Source organism: Pomacea canaliculata, linkage group LG12 (assembly GCF_003073045.1).
Source record: "Pomacea canaliculata isolate SZHN2017 linkage group LG12, ASM307304v1, whole genome shotgun sequence".
Taxonomy (NCBI): Eukaryota; Metazoa; Mollusca; class Gastropoda; order Architaenioglossa; family Ampullariidae; genus Pomacea; species Pomacea canaliculata.
The window spans coordinates 1681129-1694522 of NC_037601.1; the positions used below are offsets into that span (position 1 = coordinate 1681129).

Consider the following 13394-nt stretch of genomic DNA (forward strand, 5'->3'; position numbering starts at 1 on the left):
GAGACATTTGAAAACATTTTGATACTTTTTCTTATATCTACAGCTATCCGGAAATTATCTAAATCTTTAGAAAGTTTCTGTTTCTTTAAAACTCATTCCAAAAACTTGTTAGCTTAATCCGATTATTGCCTTCAACAGACTATGTAAACATTTCACAAGTTCGCACAATGGGAGGTTCAGAAAGCAAAGGATCCGATCATAAGGCTACGTTACACTTTCCTGAAGAAGAAAAGCCGCTGGTTATTCAGTTATTTTACAGAATTTCTCACGGGAAAAAATATTTTACCCGCGAAGAGTTCAGGGTACGACTTTGATACTAGAAAGTTGAAAGTTGATAGCTTAGGTAGCAAAATATTTCGGAGAAGTTACTGACAAATTGTCACACTTTACTATATAGCGATTGAGGTGCATATAATAATAGGCAGTTATTATAAACTGTTTATAAAGCATTAAGCTCCATAGCCGACAGACCACATAGCTAAAAGACTTGTAAGCGACAATTGATAATAGTATAAATCGAAAATCTAAACATTTAGATTTTGTTTTGACTCGGGTTACAGTATTTCGTGTCTTTACCAAAACAAAATTTGTTATACCTACTGAGTAAAGTTTGATCTTTATGTCAGGACTCAGACGACTACATTTTTATTTGATACCTCGACGATATTTTATATATATATGCTCTTTCAAGCATTTCAGTGAAACCATTTGATTGTCGACATGAGAATTCAGTAAACAAGACAAAATTCCTTGCTTGTAGTAAAGAGCCACGTAAATTTTATATTTGACCTAGCTTATTTAATGCAAGCACAGAGTAGCTAAGTGTTTCATTGTTCTTGGAACGATAATGTTAAAACTGCAATTATTAAATATTTGTTAGAGAATGTTAAGGTTTTGTGAAGTGGGTGCCTTTTGAGACATTTCTATATCTTGCTTTTATGTTGTGCTGGATTCTTTAAAATGCTTTCATTCATACCAGAATTAATGTCACATCATAGTATTGACAGGAAACATAAACAGAACTTACTCTTTGTAGAATACAAATTCCACTTAGTAAATAACATTGGAATTGACTTATTTTCCTTATAATTTTTTTTTAAGGCAAGTTTCGTAATGGGAGTCCAGTTGGTAACTAATGATGCGGTAATAATTCATGTGTCTTAGCATTTCAGTCATAGTGCCTTAGACCTCATTGTTGCTGATCGCCTCTTTGACTTCTTCCTGAGTGGTAAACATCATCAGCGAAGTGGCCATGCAGAAGGAGAAGTTGACCATCATCAATTTGTAAACCAGTTAGCCTTCATCCTGAAGGGAGGTGTACAAGAGCAGGCACACATGTTCTGTGCTCTGTGTTCACCTAGTCAACCTCAAATTTCTTCTGAAAGCCTGTTAGAAGTAAGTTAGCAAAAATTTGAGGCCTGTGAAATATCTTGGGTTTTTGACTGGCCGAAAACTCGATCTGACTTTTAAAACTATATTTTAAGAATGCATCAGTCCATATTTTTTTGTTTCAAAGCACGTTGGCCTTGGGGTCTTTTATAGGTATAGGACTTGTGCAGAAACTAAAATAACTTACATGTTCAAAAAACACATTTCTAGTAGTAAAATATGTTAAAAAAATTCTCTATTTAGCATAAATTTACTAGCATAAGTTAGGCATAATTATATACCCTACAGCTTGATTAAGAGTAAGGTTGAGGGAAAAATCGACTTTCTATGTATAATGAGTGATGTGAAATGAGAGACATGACTTTGTATCATTGTGTGTACGTGTATTTGTGTTTTCATTTCTTCTGTCTGCTGCAGTTTGTATGTAGCATGGTGCATAGCTATGAGAAGATTCTTGCTGCACATTGTCGAGAGTTCCAAAGCTGGATGCTTTCTCACTCCAATGACAATTGTAGGGGTTTGGCATTGTACATGATTGAAGACATCTTTTATGCTGGTGTGTATGCAAACTTGTGCATGAGTTTCTACGTGCATAAATATGAGTGAGAGAAAAAGCAAGTGATTGAGAGACTTACATTTTTAGCAGCATTTTTAAATGAATTAATCTTTCTCTTGATTACTTTTCTTCTTTGTATTTAAATATGGTTTACATAGGGTCAACTCACAGCTGATTTAAGGCTCTTTTTTTGAGTTTGTGTGTGTGTGTGGGGGGGGCAACATATGTTTGTACAGATATTTACCATTCTAATGCATATTTTCCTTTGAATGTATCGTCCAGGGGATCCCAAAGACAAGGGATTTCATCAAGTTTCGGTCCCCATGCAACAGACATTTTCAGTGGAGGACATAGAGGCATGGTTGAACAAAAGTTCCATTTTCCAGCAACTCTTTACAGGAATATTTCGAAGTTGCTTCCCATTAGATGTGAGCACATTGCCCTTTGAAGTACACAAATGGGGTGCACTTGGAGTTTCACTTAGATTTGACAGTTATTTTGAGCTGGGCTGCATGGGCATTTTAGGTGTTAATGTGTAGTGCAAAACAAAGGAGACAATACTTATGCGGTCCACAAATATATAGGTAAAATATTCAACACTTGGGAAAAATTGTAGTCTGTTATTGTAAATATAACACTGGTCAACACTGATATTATTACTGACTTATAAAGGTCCTAATCTGTAGTATCTTAGTGTGCTGAACACAAATATGACATGAAAAATTGTTATTGGCTCTTGATTTGAAGATATTTGATATAGTTCATTTTCTGTTTCACCATGTGAATTTATCCAGTAGGACTGTAACAACATCCTAAATGAGCCTAGAATGATGTAATATTGCATCCAGAGTTTATTGCATCATTTTTTGATGTAATATAGTACTGCTGCCAAGTGCCTGCTAAAGTAAGCTGACATCATCAATGTACTATATGTAGCCCAATCATAAAGGATAAGCATTTTAAATATTTCAGACTTTGTGGGATACAGTTTAAACTACTGTTGCATAAAACTGTTATTATTTTATCCATTTAGTTACAATGCACAATACTAATGCCTGGAAAGTGTGTTAATACTGTGGACAATTTTTCCTGTATTTGTGAGGAAGGGACATTTGCCAACAAGAAGAAAAGTATCATTTTTCAAGTGAAGAAGTCATATCATCTTTACTTTGGATGCAAGATTGGCGACCAAGACAAGCCTTGGGTCCTGCGTTTATGCTGTGCTACATGTGACACACAAGCTTTCACAGTGGTTGAATGGCAAAAGATCGTCAATGCCATTTGCAGTCCCCATGGTGTGGAGAGAGCCCAGCAACCACACAAATGACTGCTACTTCAGCTTGGTTCTCCTCTTTCCAGTGGGATAACGAAGCAAAGACCAGTTTCACATGGTGAGGGACTTCCTATTCCAGAATCTCCAGCAGAATATTCTCTTGATTCAGCAGATTTCAAGGGTGAGCCTACCTGTTCTTCTGCTGGTCAGTCAGCATGCAGTGAACCAGATTTTCACTGTGGTGCATCATCAACCTCACACAGAATAACACAGAAAGAACTAAATAACCTGGTTTATGATTTGGACTTCCTAGAACAAGGCAGAATTGCTACATTCAAGACTCCAACAGTGGGATCTTCTAGAAGAAGATTGATGAAGAACTTTGTAAAATCCATGGACTGGACTTCGCCAGCTTTCTGATACTTGCATGAAAAATTCCCTCAACTCAGCGAGGCAAAGATTAAAGAGAGAGTTTTTGTGGGTCCTCAGATTCAAGAACTCTTCAAAGATGACTGGTTCATCAACTTGCCGCAGGGTGGTGCGAAACAAGCAGGGAATGCTTTTTGCCTAGTGTCGACAATGTTTTTCAGGAATATTAGGGCAGAAAACTACAAGGAACTTGTAGAAGACAGGCTGATGCAGTATCAGACACTTGGCTGCAATATGTCTCTAAACATCCACTTCCTTCATTCCCATGTGGATTTCTTTTCTGACAACTGAGGTTTGGTTAGTGATGAACATGGTGAATGTTTTTATCAAGGTATATCAACAATGGAAAATAGATAGCAGGAGAAATTGTCTACTACCATGCTGGGTGATTGCTGCTGAATGCTCTCCAGAGATGCTCTCAAACAGCTGTACAACAGGCAGGCAAAGAAATCTAAGTCTAGGACTTGGTTGTTTACAAGTATTAACCAGAGGTCAATTACTATTTAGCATGCATTTTGTGATGTACACATGTACACAATAATTATTGCAGATTACAAAAAATCTAGAGCCAATTTTGCATTTTGATTATCATATTTGTGTTGAGCATATAAAATTTGATAAGAAATACACGTTTAAATGTTGTAATGACTATGTAAAAGACTGTACATGCACGTGTGAGTGTGCAAGAGAGAAGGGTGGAAGATGGAGGGTTTTGAATCCTTTCATGTTTGTATAATAATTTTTGTATGTAGTATGTACATTGATATGGAGGCAAGCATGTTTGTTGGTACAACTGTGTTAATTGTGATTTTCTGTTGAACTCAGGAAACTCATGCAGCTGAAGTTGTCCAGTTCTACCCACGTATCCCGCAAGTGCGTGACACCAATTGGTCTGCTGTCAGCACAATCTTAAATCTGTCTTCTGTGCTTTTTCTCAATGCCTGCCTTCCCTCAGTCTTGCAAGGAGAGTGGCGACTTATTTTTTCCAGCTCCCATTTTGGCAGTAGCTTTTCTTTGCTACTGAAGCATCTGCTTGGCAAAGGACTCACTCTGCTGGTTATTAAAGATCGAGATGGCTTTGTATTTGGTGGTTTTGCTAGCCAACCATGGAATCTTGACCCTAAATTTTATGGTAAGGACTTTTTTTTTTAACCAAGCACATTTATTGTATTTATGACTTGTTTTGTGACAGTCATTTGGACATGATTGTGAATTCAAATATGACATTATCTGATCTGTAGGCTTTCAGGTTTAATAACCTGTATGTGAAACTGTTTTGCACTTTCAGTTGACTATGTGGCTGTTTATCTGGTGTGGTGTTCAGTAATTTTAGCCTTTTCTGAATGGACGTGAAACTATCTGTGATTTATAATATTTTATACCATATAATAAGCATAATGAACCAAAAAGTATTTCAGTGTGTAGAATTTGTGTATAATATTTCTGTTGAAGTATATTGGAGGATTCTATATGGATTATAGTTTTTTACAATTTCCTACGCTATTTTATTAATAATCATCATCATATATTATTGAACTTTTACATGACAGCAGAAGAGTGTAAAGACTGTATCTTTAAGATCACTTTTAAAGCTTTTTACAACTTATTAATATAGAAATCTTTTTAAATTAATATTTTGAAGATAATTTGGTTCTCAATGCAGCTATTTACTTACACATTTTTTTCCATTTGTTTTTACAAGAAACCCGGTAATATATGGAATTACAATATTTTATTTCACAGTAGAATTTTTGATAGCCTTAGCTTTTTTAAACTTTTTGCCTCTTGAGTTTTTTCCCCGAGTTTTCGTGATGGAATTTAGTGTGAAAATGTAATGCAGCTACGTCCTTGTAAGCTACCATTTAAACACTAGATGTTTCTGACAGAAAATTACTAAAACTTTGAAGTGCATACTATTTTGATGAAAAGGAAAAAAGGCCATGCCTGTATCACTCCTTGGAGTTGTGAAAGCAATATTTTACATGTCATCCACAATAGTTCTTTGTAAAAGAGCAAACATTCTCAAAGATATTGAATTGTGTAAACTTTGTTCATTGGCTTAATTACAGATTTAAGTCTGTTTATTACAGTGAGTATTCGCATGTTCTTGCAGGTACAGACGAGAATTTCTTGTTTAGGCTGCATCCCAATTTTGGCATCTTTAGACCTACAGGATTGAACAAAAATTTTATGTATCTCAATATCAACACGCAAACGCTGCCCAATGGGCTGGTCAGTATTCACTGCTACTCGGCTTTCTTGGAGTTCGTCTTTTACTTCAGATTGCTTTGATTTTTGTGTAGACATGCATTCATGCTTATGTAAATGCTTAGGGGTTTGTGTTCAAGCTTTAAAGGAATAAATATCAATATATTGTTTATTTACAAAATGTAATAAGCTTTAAGTACAGTGGCATTTTATATCTTGAAGTTTTCTTGCAGCTGTTTGAACTTGGTTGCCTTAACATTTAATGCATTAGTGTTAAATTTTTTTTTAATTTCTGAGATTATACTATCTTGGACTTTTAATAAGGATCTCCTAGGTTTGGCCTGTCTTGCTTAATTGTTGAAGCGCATATGCATTTGTTCTCAGGATCAAGATTGATACATGAAAAACTTTATTAATGCAGTTATCAAAGTCTTATAAGAGTTGAAGGATAAGCATGTAGAAGGGACTTTTTTGTTATATAATGTTATTGCTGTATCTATTGTCATGCTTAATTATTAGCTGCTAGTAGCCCTGCTTCTTCTCTGCCTTCTTTTCACCATAATTGTTGCACAGTAATCAATGAATATACTAGTACTAGGGTTAGGGGACTTGTCTCAGAACAGGCAAAGTAACTCTTGTTGGCAAAATTTCTCCTCAGGATCCTTCAAAGTCGTGATATGATTGGTCATGATGTCACTACAATGGCCAGAATATCTAGCGGTTAATAGTTCTCGATGCAGATGATTCAGAAAATGACAGACTGGTCAGTGTTGTATACTTTGCAGTTCTCAACCTTCTGCAATATGCTTTTGTAATAAAATCTGCTTCTAAACAGGGAATGGGTGGTCAGCTGAACTACTTTGGCCTGTGGATAGACCAGTCTTTTGATAAAGGCTGCAGCAAAGCAGAACCACGCTGCACAACCTACGGTAGTCCTCAGCTTTCCAGTAAGCCAGACTTTCAAGTAGACACTGTGGAGGTGTGGCTGGTGGGTCCTGTGAAGAAAAAGGAAGAGGACGATGAAGATGAGGACATGACTGAAGAGGTAACATAGCCACCATCTGTTGTTTCTTGATAGAAACTTATTGAAAGGAGAAGTTATTCTTGTTTTCTCTTGTGAATTTTTGTCATAGTTGATTGTAGTCTTGATCAGCGACAACTTTTTTTTATTTGCATATTACTTTTATATTTTCCTTGTTCCTTGTGTTAGCTTTCGTTGTTAAGAGTGTTGTTATTGTATAACCTGGGGTCTTCTTTTCCAGCCTTTTAACATGTTATTACCTTCTTTTGCCATGATAGCTTTAGTTGCTTGCACATCATCAGATTTAAATAACCTACCGACCTTGTAGTTTTGAAAATCTACATTGAACAACTAAAATGGAGACAAACATAATGGACATTCATTTAGAAAGACCATTTCTTCAATTATAAGATAGTTTTTTTGAAGGAAAAAAGGTGAAAGAAGGCAAGTAACTTAAAGCAAGTCACTTGAAGAATCCATTTACCTTCTGCCATTTTTTATGGCGAATTTTTTTTTCTTGGGCAGGAAAAGCAAATGAGAGGTAAAAGTGTTTTGGACAGAGAACTCGAGTCCAAAGCAATGCTTGAGCTGATGGGGAGACCCCAGGTCAGTGAGGGAATCAGAGAAGAGGACACAACACAAGATGGTCCAGAAGCCAGCAAAGTGATCTCTCTTTTTTGACCATGTGCTTTTCTAACTGAACACTAAAGACAGTTTTTCTTAATCTTGTTTAAGGAAACAAAATAGCATTAATCTCTTCACTGGGAAATGTTGAAAATTCCCTGGCATTTTTTATTGTGTTTTTATTTTTCCAGAACATATCTTGCCACAGCAAAAGATTGTAGCCGACTTGTGCTACTAGGCATGCAGTGCAATCAGTCCTGTGGACAATGCACCATGCGTTGTGATGCATCTCACCAACTTGGTGGATTGCCATTCTTTTGCTCAGTCTCTCACTGTGCTGGATAAGATGTGTGGAATGTGTGGGTGCTTGTTGGAGTCCTAGAAGTAGGCGTTATCTGTGCAAACATGAAAGTAGTGTCATTTCTCAGGCTGTTTGTGCTGTCTTCCTTGGCCTTGCTATGGATACTTCAACTCGATGAGTTTTGAAGGTCACATTCTGTTGTGCAAATAATATTGCGCAGATCAGGAGAATGGTTGAGTCATTTAATCAAGAATATAATAAACCATTTCAGTCTGATTGGGCCAGGGGCGTGAAGGTTTCATGGAGTCCATGGAGATATTCATAGTCCTCTGTGGTAATGTTGATAGAGGTAGAGACAGTTCCCATGGTTGTGTTCTTAATTAACAATACAGGGCATGCAAAATTTTTGATGGTGAAGAGTATGGCAACACCAGGACAAAGAAGAAGAATGTGCTGACAATGTAAAATTTAGATTAAAACACGAAGAATAAAAGGTAGAGAAGGAAAAAAACTATGGCCTGCAGTGGTTCTCAAAGTATTTTGGACTGCAGACCTTATTTACTAAAGTAAAAAATACAGCGGATCACCAAGGCCTTAAATTGCTCTGTACTGTGAATTTCAAATTTAAATTGCCGCATTTGTTTCGTTACAATTGAAAACTAAATGTACTTTTGAGACACTAGTATAGTAATAAGTTTACATAAAATTACATACTTTGCAAAGTACACATAAAAATAAAAAAATAAGGAAGTGCACTGCATTACTAAGGGTAACAGATGATGCGGTAACTGTTGCAATGCTTGGGCTGTGACATAAAGACTTAGTTGATAAGCGAGCATTTTATGTGAACGAGCAGTTGGGCATCAATAAAATTAATACTGGTGTGAAATCAGTACTGGATAGGGTAAAGGTAGTTGTGTCAAAGGAGAGTAAAGCCACTTGTTTTGGGGCCAGTTTTTCTGAGGGCGGTGCCCATCTCCCCATTCTCACTGCCTTATCTTGCCCAATCCTTCGCAGACTCAGGTACCCAGTCTACAGTGGGTCAACCAGGAGAAATGTGCTGCACCGCACGGGTAAAAAGCGGGCTGGATGTGTGCTTCTGGGTTCAGGTGCTGCTGCTCTGTCCGCTAGGCTATAGACTCCCCATTTATCATTGTTAATAATAAGGATATATATATCATGCTTTCTTGATTTCCTCAGAGCGCTTTATATAATATACAGACTTAATCACCAAAAGTCATGCACTAATATTCATTTATAACAGACATGCTCACTTCTAAACCAGGCGCCCATTCATATACAAATTATAGACACGTGTTGTGCATGCTCATGGTCAGGACAGGGTCACAGTGAAGTCACCATTCTGAATTGAAGGTCATAAGAATTCTGTAAGGACTTACAGGCCAAAATAAAGGAATTTTTAAGTACACTTTTAAATGGTTGCCTGTAAACAGCAAATATGAAAGGATAGAAATGGGTGAACAGTAATTAAATGTGTGATTATCTTATGTTTTATTCATTGTAATAGAATGAACAGAATGTAAAGCGACAGAAGGAAACATGAGTTTTCTGGCAGGAGCATAATGAGTGAAGAGTTCAGAGAAGTTGCCACTGATAAAGCTTTAACAAATAAACTACAGCTTATTATCAAGATATACTTGGTCCGTTCAGAGTGCGAAAGAGATATTGCAATGCAGCCAAAAAACTCATTTTTGTTAAGTCAACTGTTGGTTGTGAGTGCATGAAGATAAACAGCTATATGTTATTCTTTGTTGTTATTTATTAGTGCCATTGTTTTTGTATTATCTCACTATTCCCAGAATAACATAGCTGATCACTGAAACATGAAGTAGGTAGAAAGATGTTAAAGTAGCTGCAGCACCTCCTACCTGTGCAATTTTTGATGTGAATATAGAGATGAGGCTAGGTCAAGGCATACATTCCATTGTGGTTGTTCTGATGAATATTGTTGTGCACGTAGTATTTTCATTTATGTAGACATATTTACTGGGTAGGAAAAGAAAGGGCTGTATTTGATTTTTATTCAAAGTATTAGTTTTTTAATATATAGCTTTCAGTGGTTTGCTTTCCCGTGTTATCTCTGTGGAGGAAACATGGGAAATGATAGGCGCTTACTGACTGACACTGACAGAAGCTGAAGATATTTGCTGCTGGAATATAACCAGAGATGATTAGGCTCTTTAGACTGCTGCTGCTGCTGCTGGAAGTCGAGAAACTGTTTCTGCAGATTGCACATGTGGCAATAACTCAGTACATCCATGTGTTTGGAAAAATGCATTCTCCTTACAAGTTTGTTGAAATTTTATCTGCACATGTATATGTCACACTATGAACAAGTTTTCTTATCCAAAATTACCTGTTTGACTCAGTTTCCTTAGCAAGGCGACTGTAATATACCTGAAAAACTAAATTACTTTCCTGCCATATATACAGGTGGCAGCAGGAGGCTCTTGTACTTGACCAATGCCTTTTTTTTTCCTTAAGTTTTTGCCCTCTGCAAAGGTTAGTTTCAGGACTTCTTTTAGTCCCATGACATGCTAATCTCTAACCAATAAATTCAATGAAAAATTGTGAAAAGCAGGCCAGTTTGTCAAACTTCATGGGTTTAACTTTTATTTAAACTTTAAATAACTGAGTTTATTATCAACATAGCTGAGAACATAATGTAATTTTTTTATGTTGTTATTCATGAACATTTCAACAAATTCAAAACTTATATTTGCTCATTTATTGCTTTGAAAGCCATGACAAGAATTTTTTCTGTGACTTGACAATATATCATTAAGTCAGGATTAGCTAAATGTGACTGCTTTTGTAAGCTGCTGACTGGTCCTATTCCTTATCCCCACACCCACCCTTAAAAAAGGAGTCAGTCATTTTTGATGTATGTGCAATACAAAGATTCAGGCTGTTTTTCGTGGCATTAAGGTGGTCCAAGGGTGCAACAGATGAGTAGTTTTCACTCAGTGAGGATCTCTTGTACAGTGTTTAGATCTTGGAGATGTCGTTCATTCTCTTCATATGGCTCCTGTTTACAGAATTGGTTGCTTTGCAGTGATATTGCCTTAGTTACTGGCTGGGTGCTCAGCATTAATTCCCCTCCACCTCCCCACTCCTCCAGACTTTAAAGCATTATCTTTCACGAAAGTCTTGATAGTGCAGGAACGCAGGCTTGGAGGATGCAAGTGTAACATCTGCTGCCTGAGTGATATGACTATATGATTTGGTTCCGTTGTGATATTTACTTTAGAAGCTTGCTTTGATCGGATAGACCTTATAGCTTTTGCTTCTGCCAGCCAGATTCATTCAGACTCAGATGCAATGTTAATTTTCCTAAGTTTTAGAAACACCTCAAAGATGAAATTTCTGATTGTAAAATTGTTAAAGAATTAATGAAACATCACAACTGACTTAAGGAATGCATGATTGTACATCTCAGATGTAGATAGAGTATGTCGTCTCATAAAAAGGAGGTGCACAGGCGACAGTGAATAAATAAATGGCTGTGATGACGGAGAGTATAGAGCGTTAAGTCTTTGGGTGCTTGAGTTCACAAGATTTAGATCATTTCTACATGCCTGTGTTTGTGTCTGTGCGCTGCACTTGTGCTCAACGCATTATGTTCTTCAGTTTTTATTTTGTTCTGTTTGTTTCAAAATTTACTTTGTTACTAAATATTTGTATATGAAGATTTGCATTTACATTTTAAAAATTGTAAGTTCATTATATGAAGAGAGTAAATTCTGTATGATTATAAATGTTTGTTTCATTTTACACCAGCATTTTCAAATTATTTTAATTAGAAATAAAATTATTGTCTTTTTTCTGTTCCCAGTATATAACTAGAAGTCCTGTCTGGTTTTCATGTACTCCACCATATTATTTTGTTGATCTTTCTTGATTTTTGCACTTTTATTTCAATACCTTCAGACTGGAAAAGAGAGAATTAAGAACACTTGCAATTTCTTATTTCCTCCCTTATCCCATTTGCTGGAGGCAGCTTTTCAAAAGAACTTGCTCTTCTCCACTAAGAACAAACATCCACTTTTAGCCTCAGCATTAACTTGGTGACACTGCTTGGGTATGTAGGTCCAAGAGTTTAAAGAACAAAAGTCTATTTCAAAGCTTTTGTGTGTGAACCTGGATATCTGATAAATGTTCTCCATTTCATTCCCCAGACAGGAAATAAAAAGAGTGAAAGTGCTGTTAATGAACAAAGATGACTTGCTTCCTTGAGGCCTGCAGCATCAATATAATTGAGATGATGCTCTATTTCTGCCAACAGCACTTTGTGGCTTTAGGCATTTTCTAAAAATTACAAACCCAGGAAGAATTTTCAAGACTGCAACGAGATAATTAAAGTAATGGCGATTGGAAATTCAAGAATGAGTGAAGGCGATGTCAACATTTCTGTTCGGAGGGATGAAACGCAGGGAATTTCTTAGATGTAAAGGTTCAACATATAAAAATGCAAGTCCACACAAATTCAGAAGTAGAGATTATTCACATTTTTGGACCTCTCCATGCATAATTTGATTACAGCCTAGCCAAAATATAGTCTAACCATCCTACTGTCATCTGCAGAAAAGTCCACTGAGGTTCAACATTTTGTTGAAATGAGGCGACTTTTGCAACATCTGAGTGACTAACATGTTCTAAAGATGCAAATGCTGACACAGCAGTACACATAATTACTTGCGTTGCTACAGTAACCAGAAGAGGAGCTGAGGTCGTAATTTGTGAAGGTCACATTCTGTGTAAGGTGTTGTGTGCTAAACTTGAGAATGACAGGGAGCTGCATACTGACCAGTCCCAGCCTTTCATCCTTCATTGTGATGTGTGGAAGTGGCCTTGGGGCTGTACCAACATCGACAGGGAGAACTTAAGATAATTGCATACATCAGCAGGGGAGTCACGACAGGTCTCATAAACCTCTCTTCAATCTGCTCTATTCCATTCTAAATTCTGAAAAGTGGTGTCTGCCATCCAGAGAGAGGCGAAGCATCATCAGCAAAGGACTGACTTGAAATGGCATTATGCTAAAGTGACAGATATAAAAGGTTCCTTTTTTTTAAATTACACTTTGCTTAAATGCCATGAAACACTTTGAGTTGATGATCTCTCTTTTCCAGGTCAGTACAAGCCCCCTCCAACCCATTATGTTTATATAGAAGGGGGCTGCCCCAAAGCGGGTCCACTGGCGAGGTGTTGTTGCAGCCCTATGCTCCTCGAGGAGTAACGAGGACTTAACTAAAACTATACAATGTTTATAAAGCCAACACACACACCACGGCTTGTATAGGTGGATTGCTGTCTGTCTGCCAAGACCAATGCTTAGCCACTTGCGAAGTTCTCTGCTGTTAGTCAAGGTGAGCCTTAAAAATGGATGCAACTAAACCGGAAGCTTTCTACACACCTGCCTCATTTTAGTTGTTAACAGGGAAAAAATGTCTGCCACGTCCAATAATACAAGTTTGTGCACACATACAAGGGCAGCACTTTGGTGCTTCTTACCTTATTTTCATATGTTGTTCTACAGCAAAAACAGTGAAAGATGGCACTTTCCTATTCC

The 13394-nt window shown here is 36.9% G+C and overlaps 1 protein-coding gene across 1 annotated transcript; it reads left to right on the forward strand.

The window, feature by feature from the left end:
* Positions 1 to 94: 94 nt before the first annotated feature.
* LOC112576639 (TLD domain-containing protein 1-like) lies at positions 95 to 11580 on the forward strand. Its single transcript, XM_025259246.1, has 8 exons — positions 95 to 302; positions 1165 to 1395; positions 1807 to 1945; positions 2228 to 2373; positions 4473 to 4779; positions 5761 to 5879; positions 6691 to 6900; positions 7402 to 11580. Exons 1-8 carry the CDS (start codon positions 168 to 170, stop codon positions 7555 to 7557), a joined length of 1443 nt encoding a protein of 480 aa, XP_025115031.1. The 5' UTR covers positions 95 to 167; the 3' UTR covers positions 7558 to 11580.
* The last annotated feature ends 1814 nt before the right edge of the window (positions 11581 to 13394 follow it).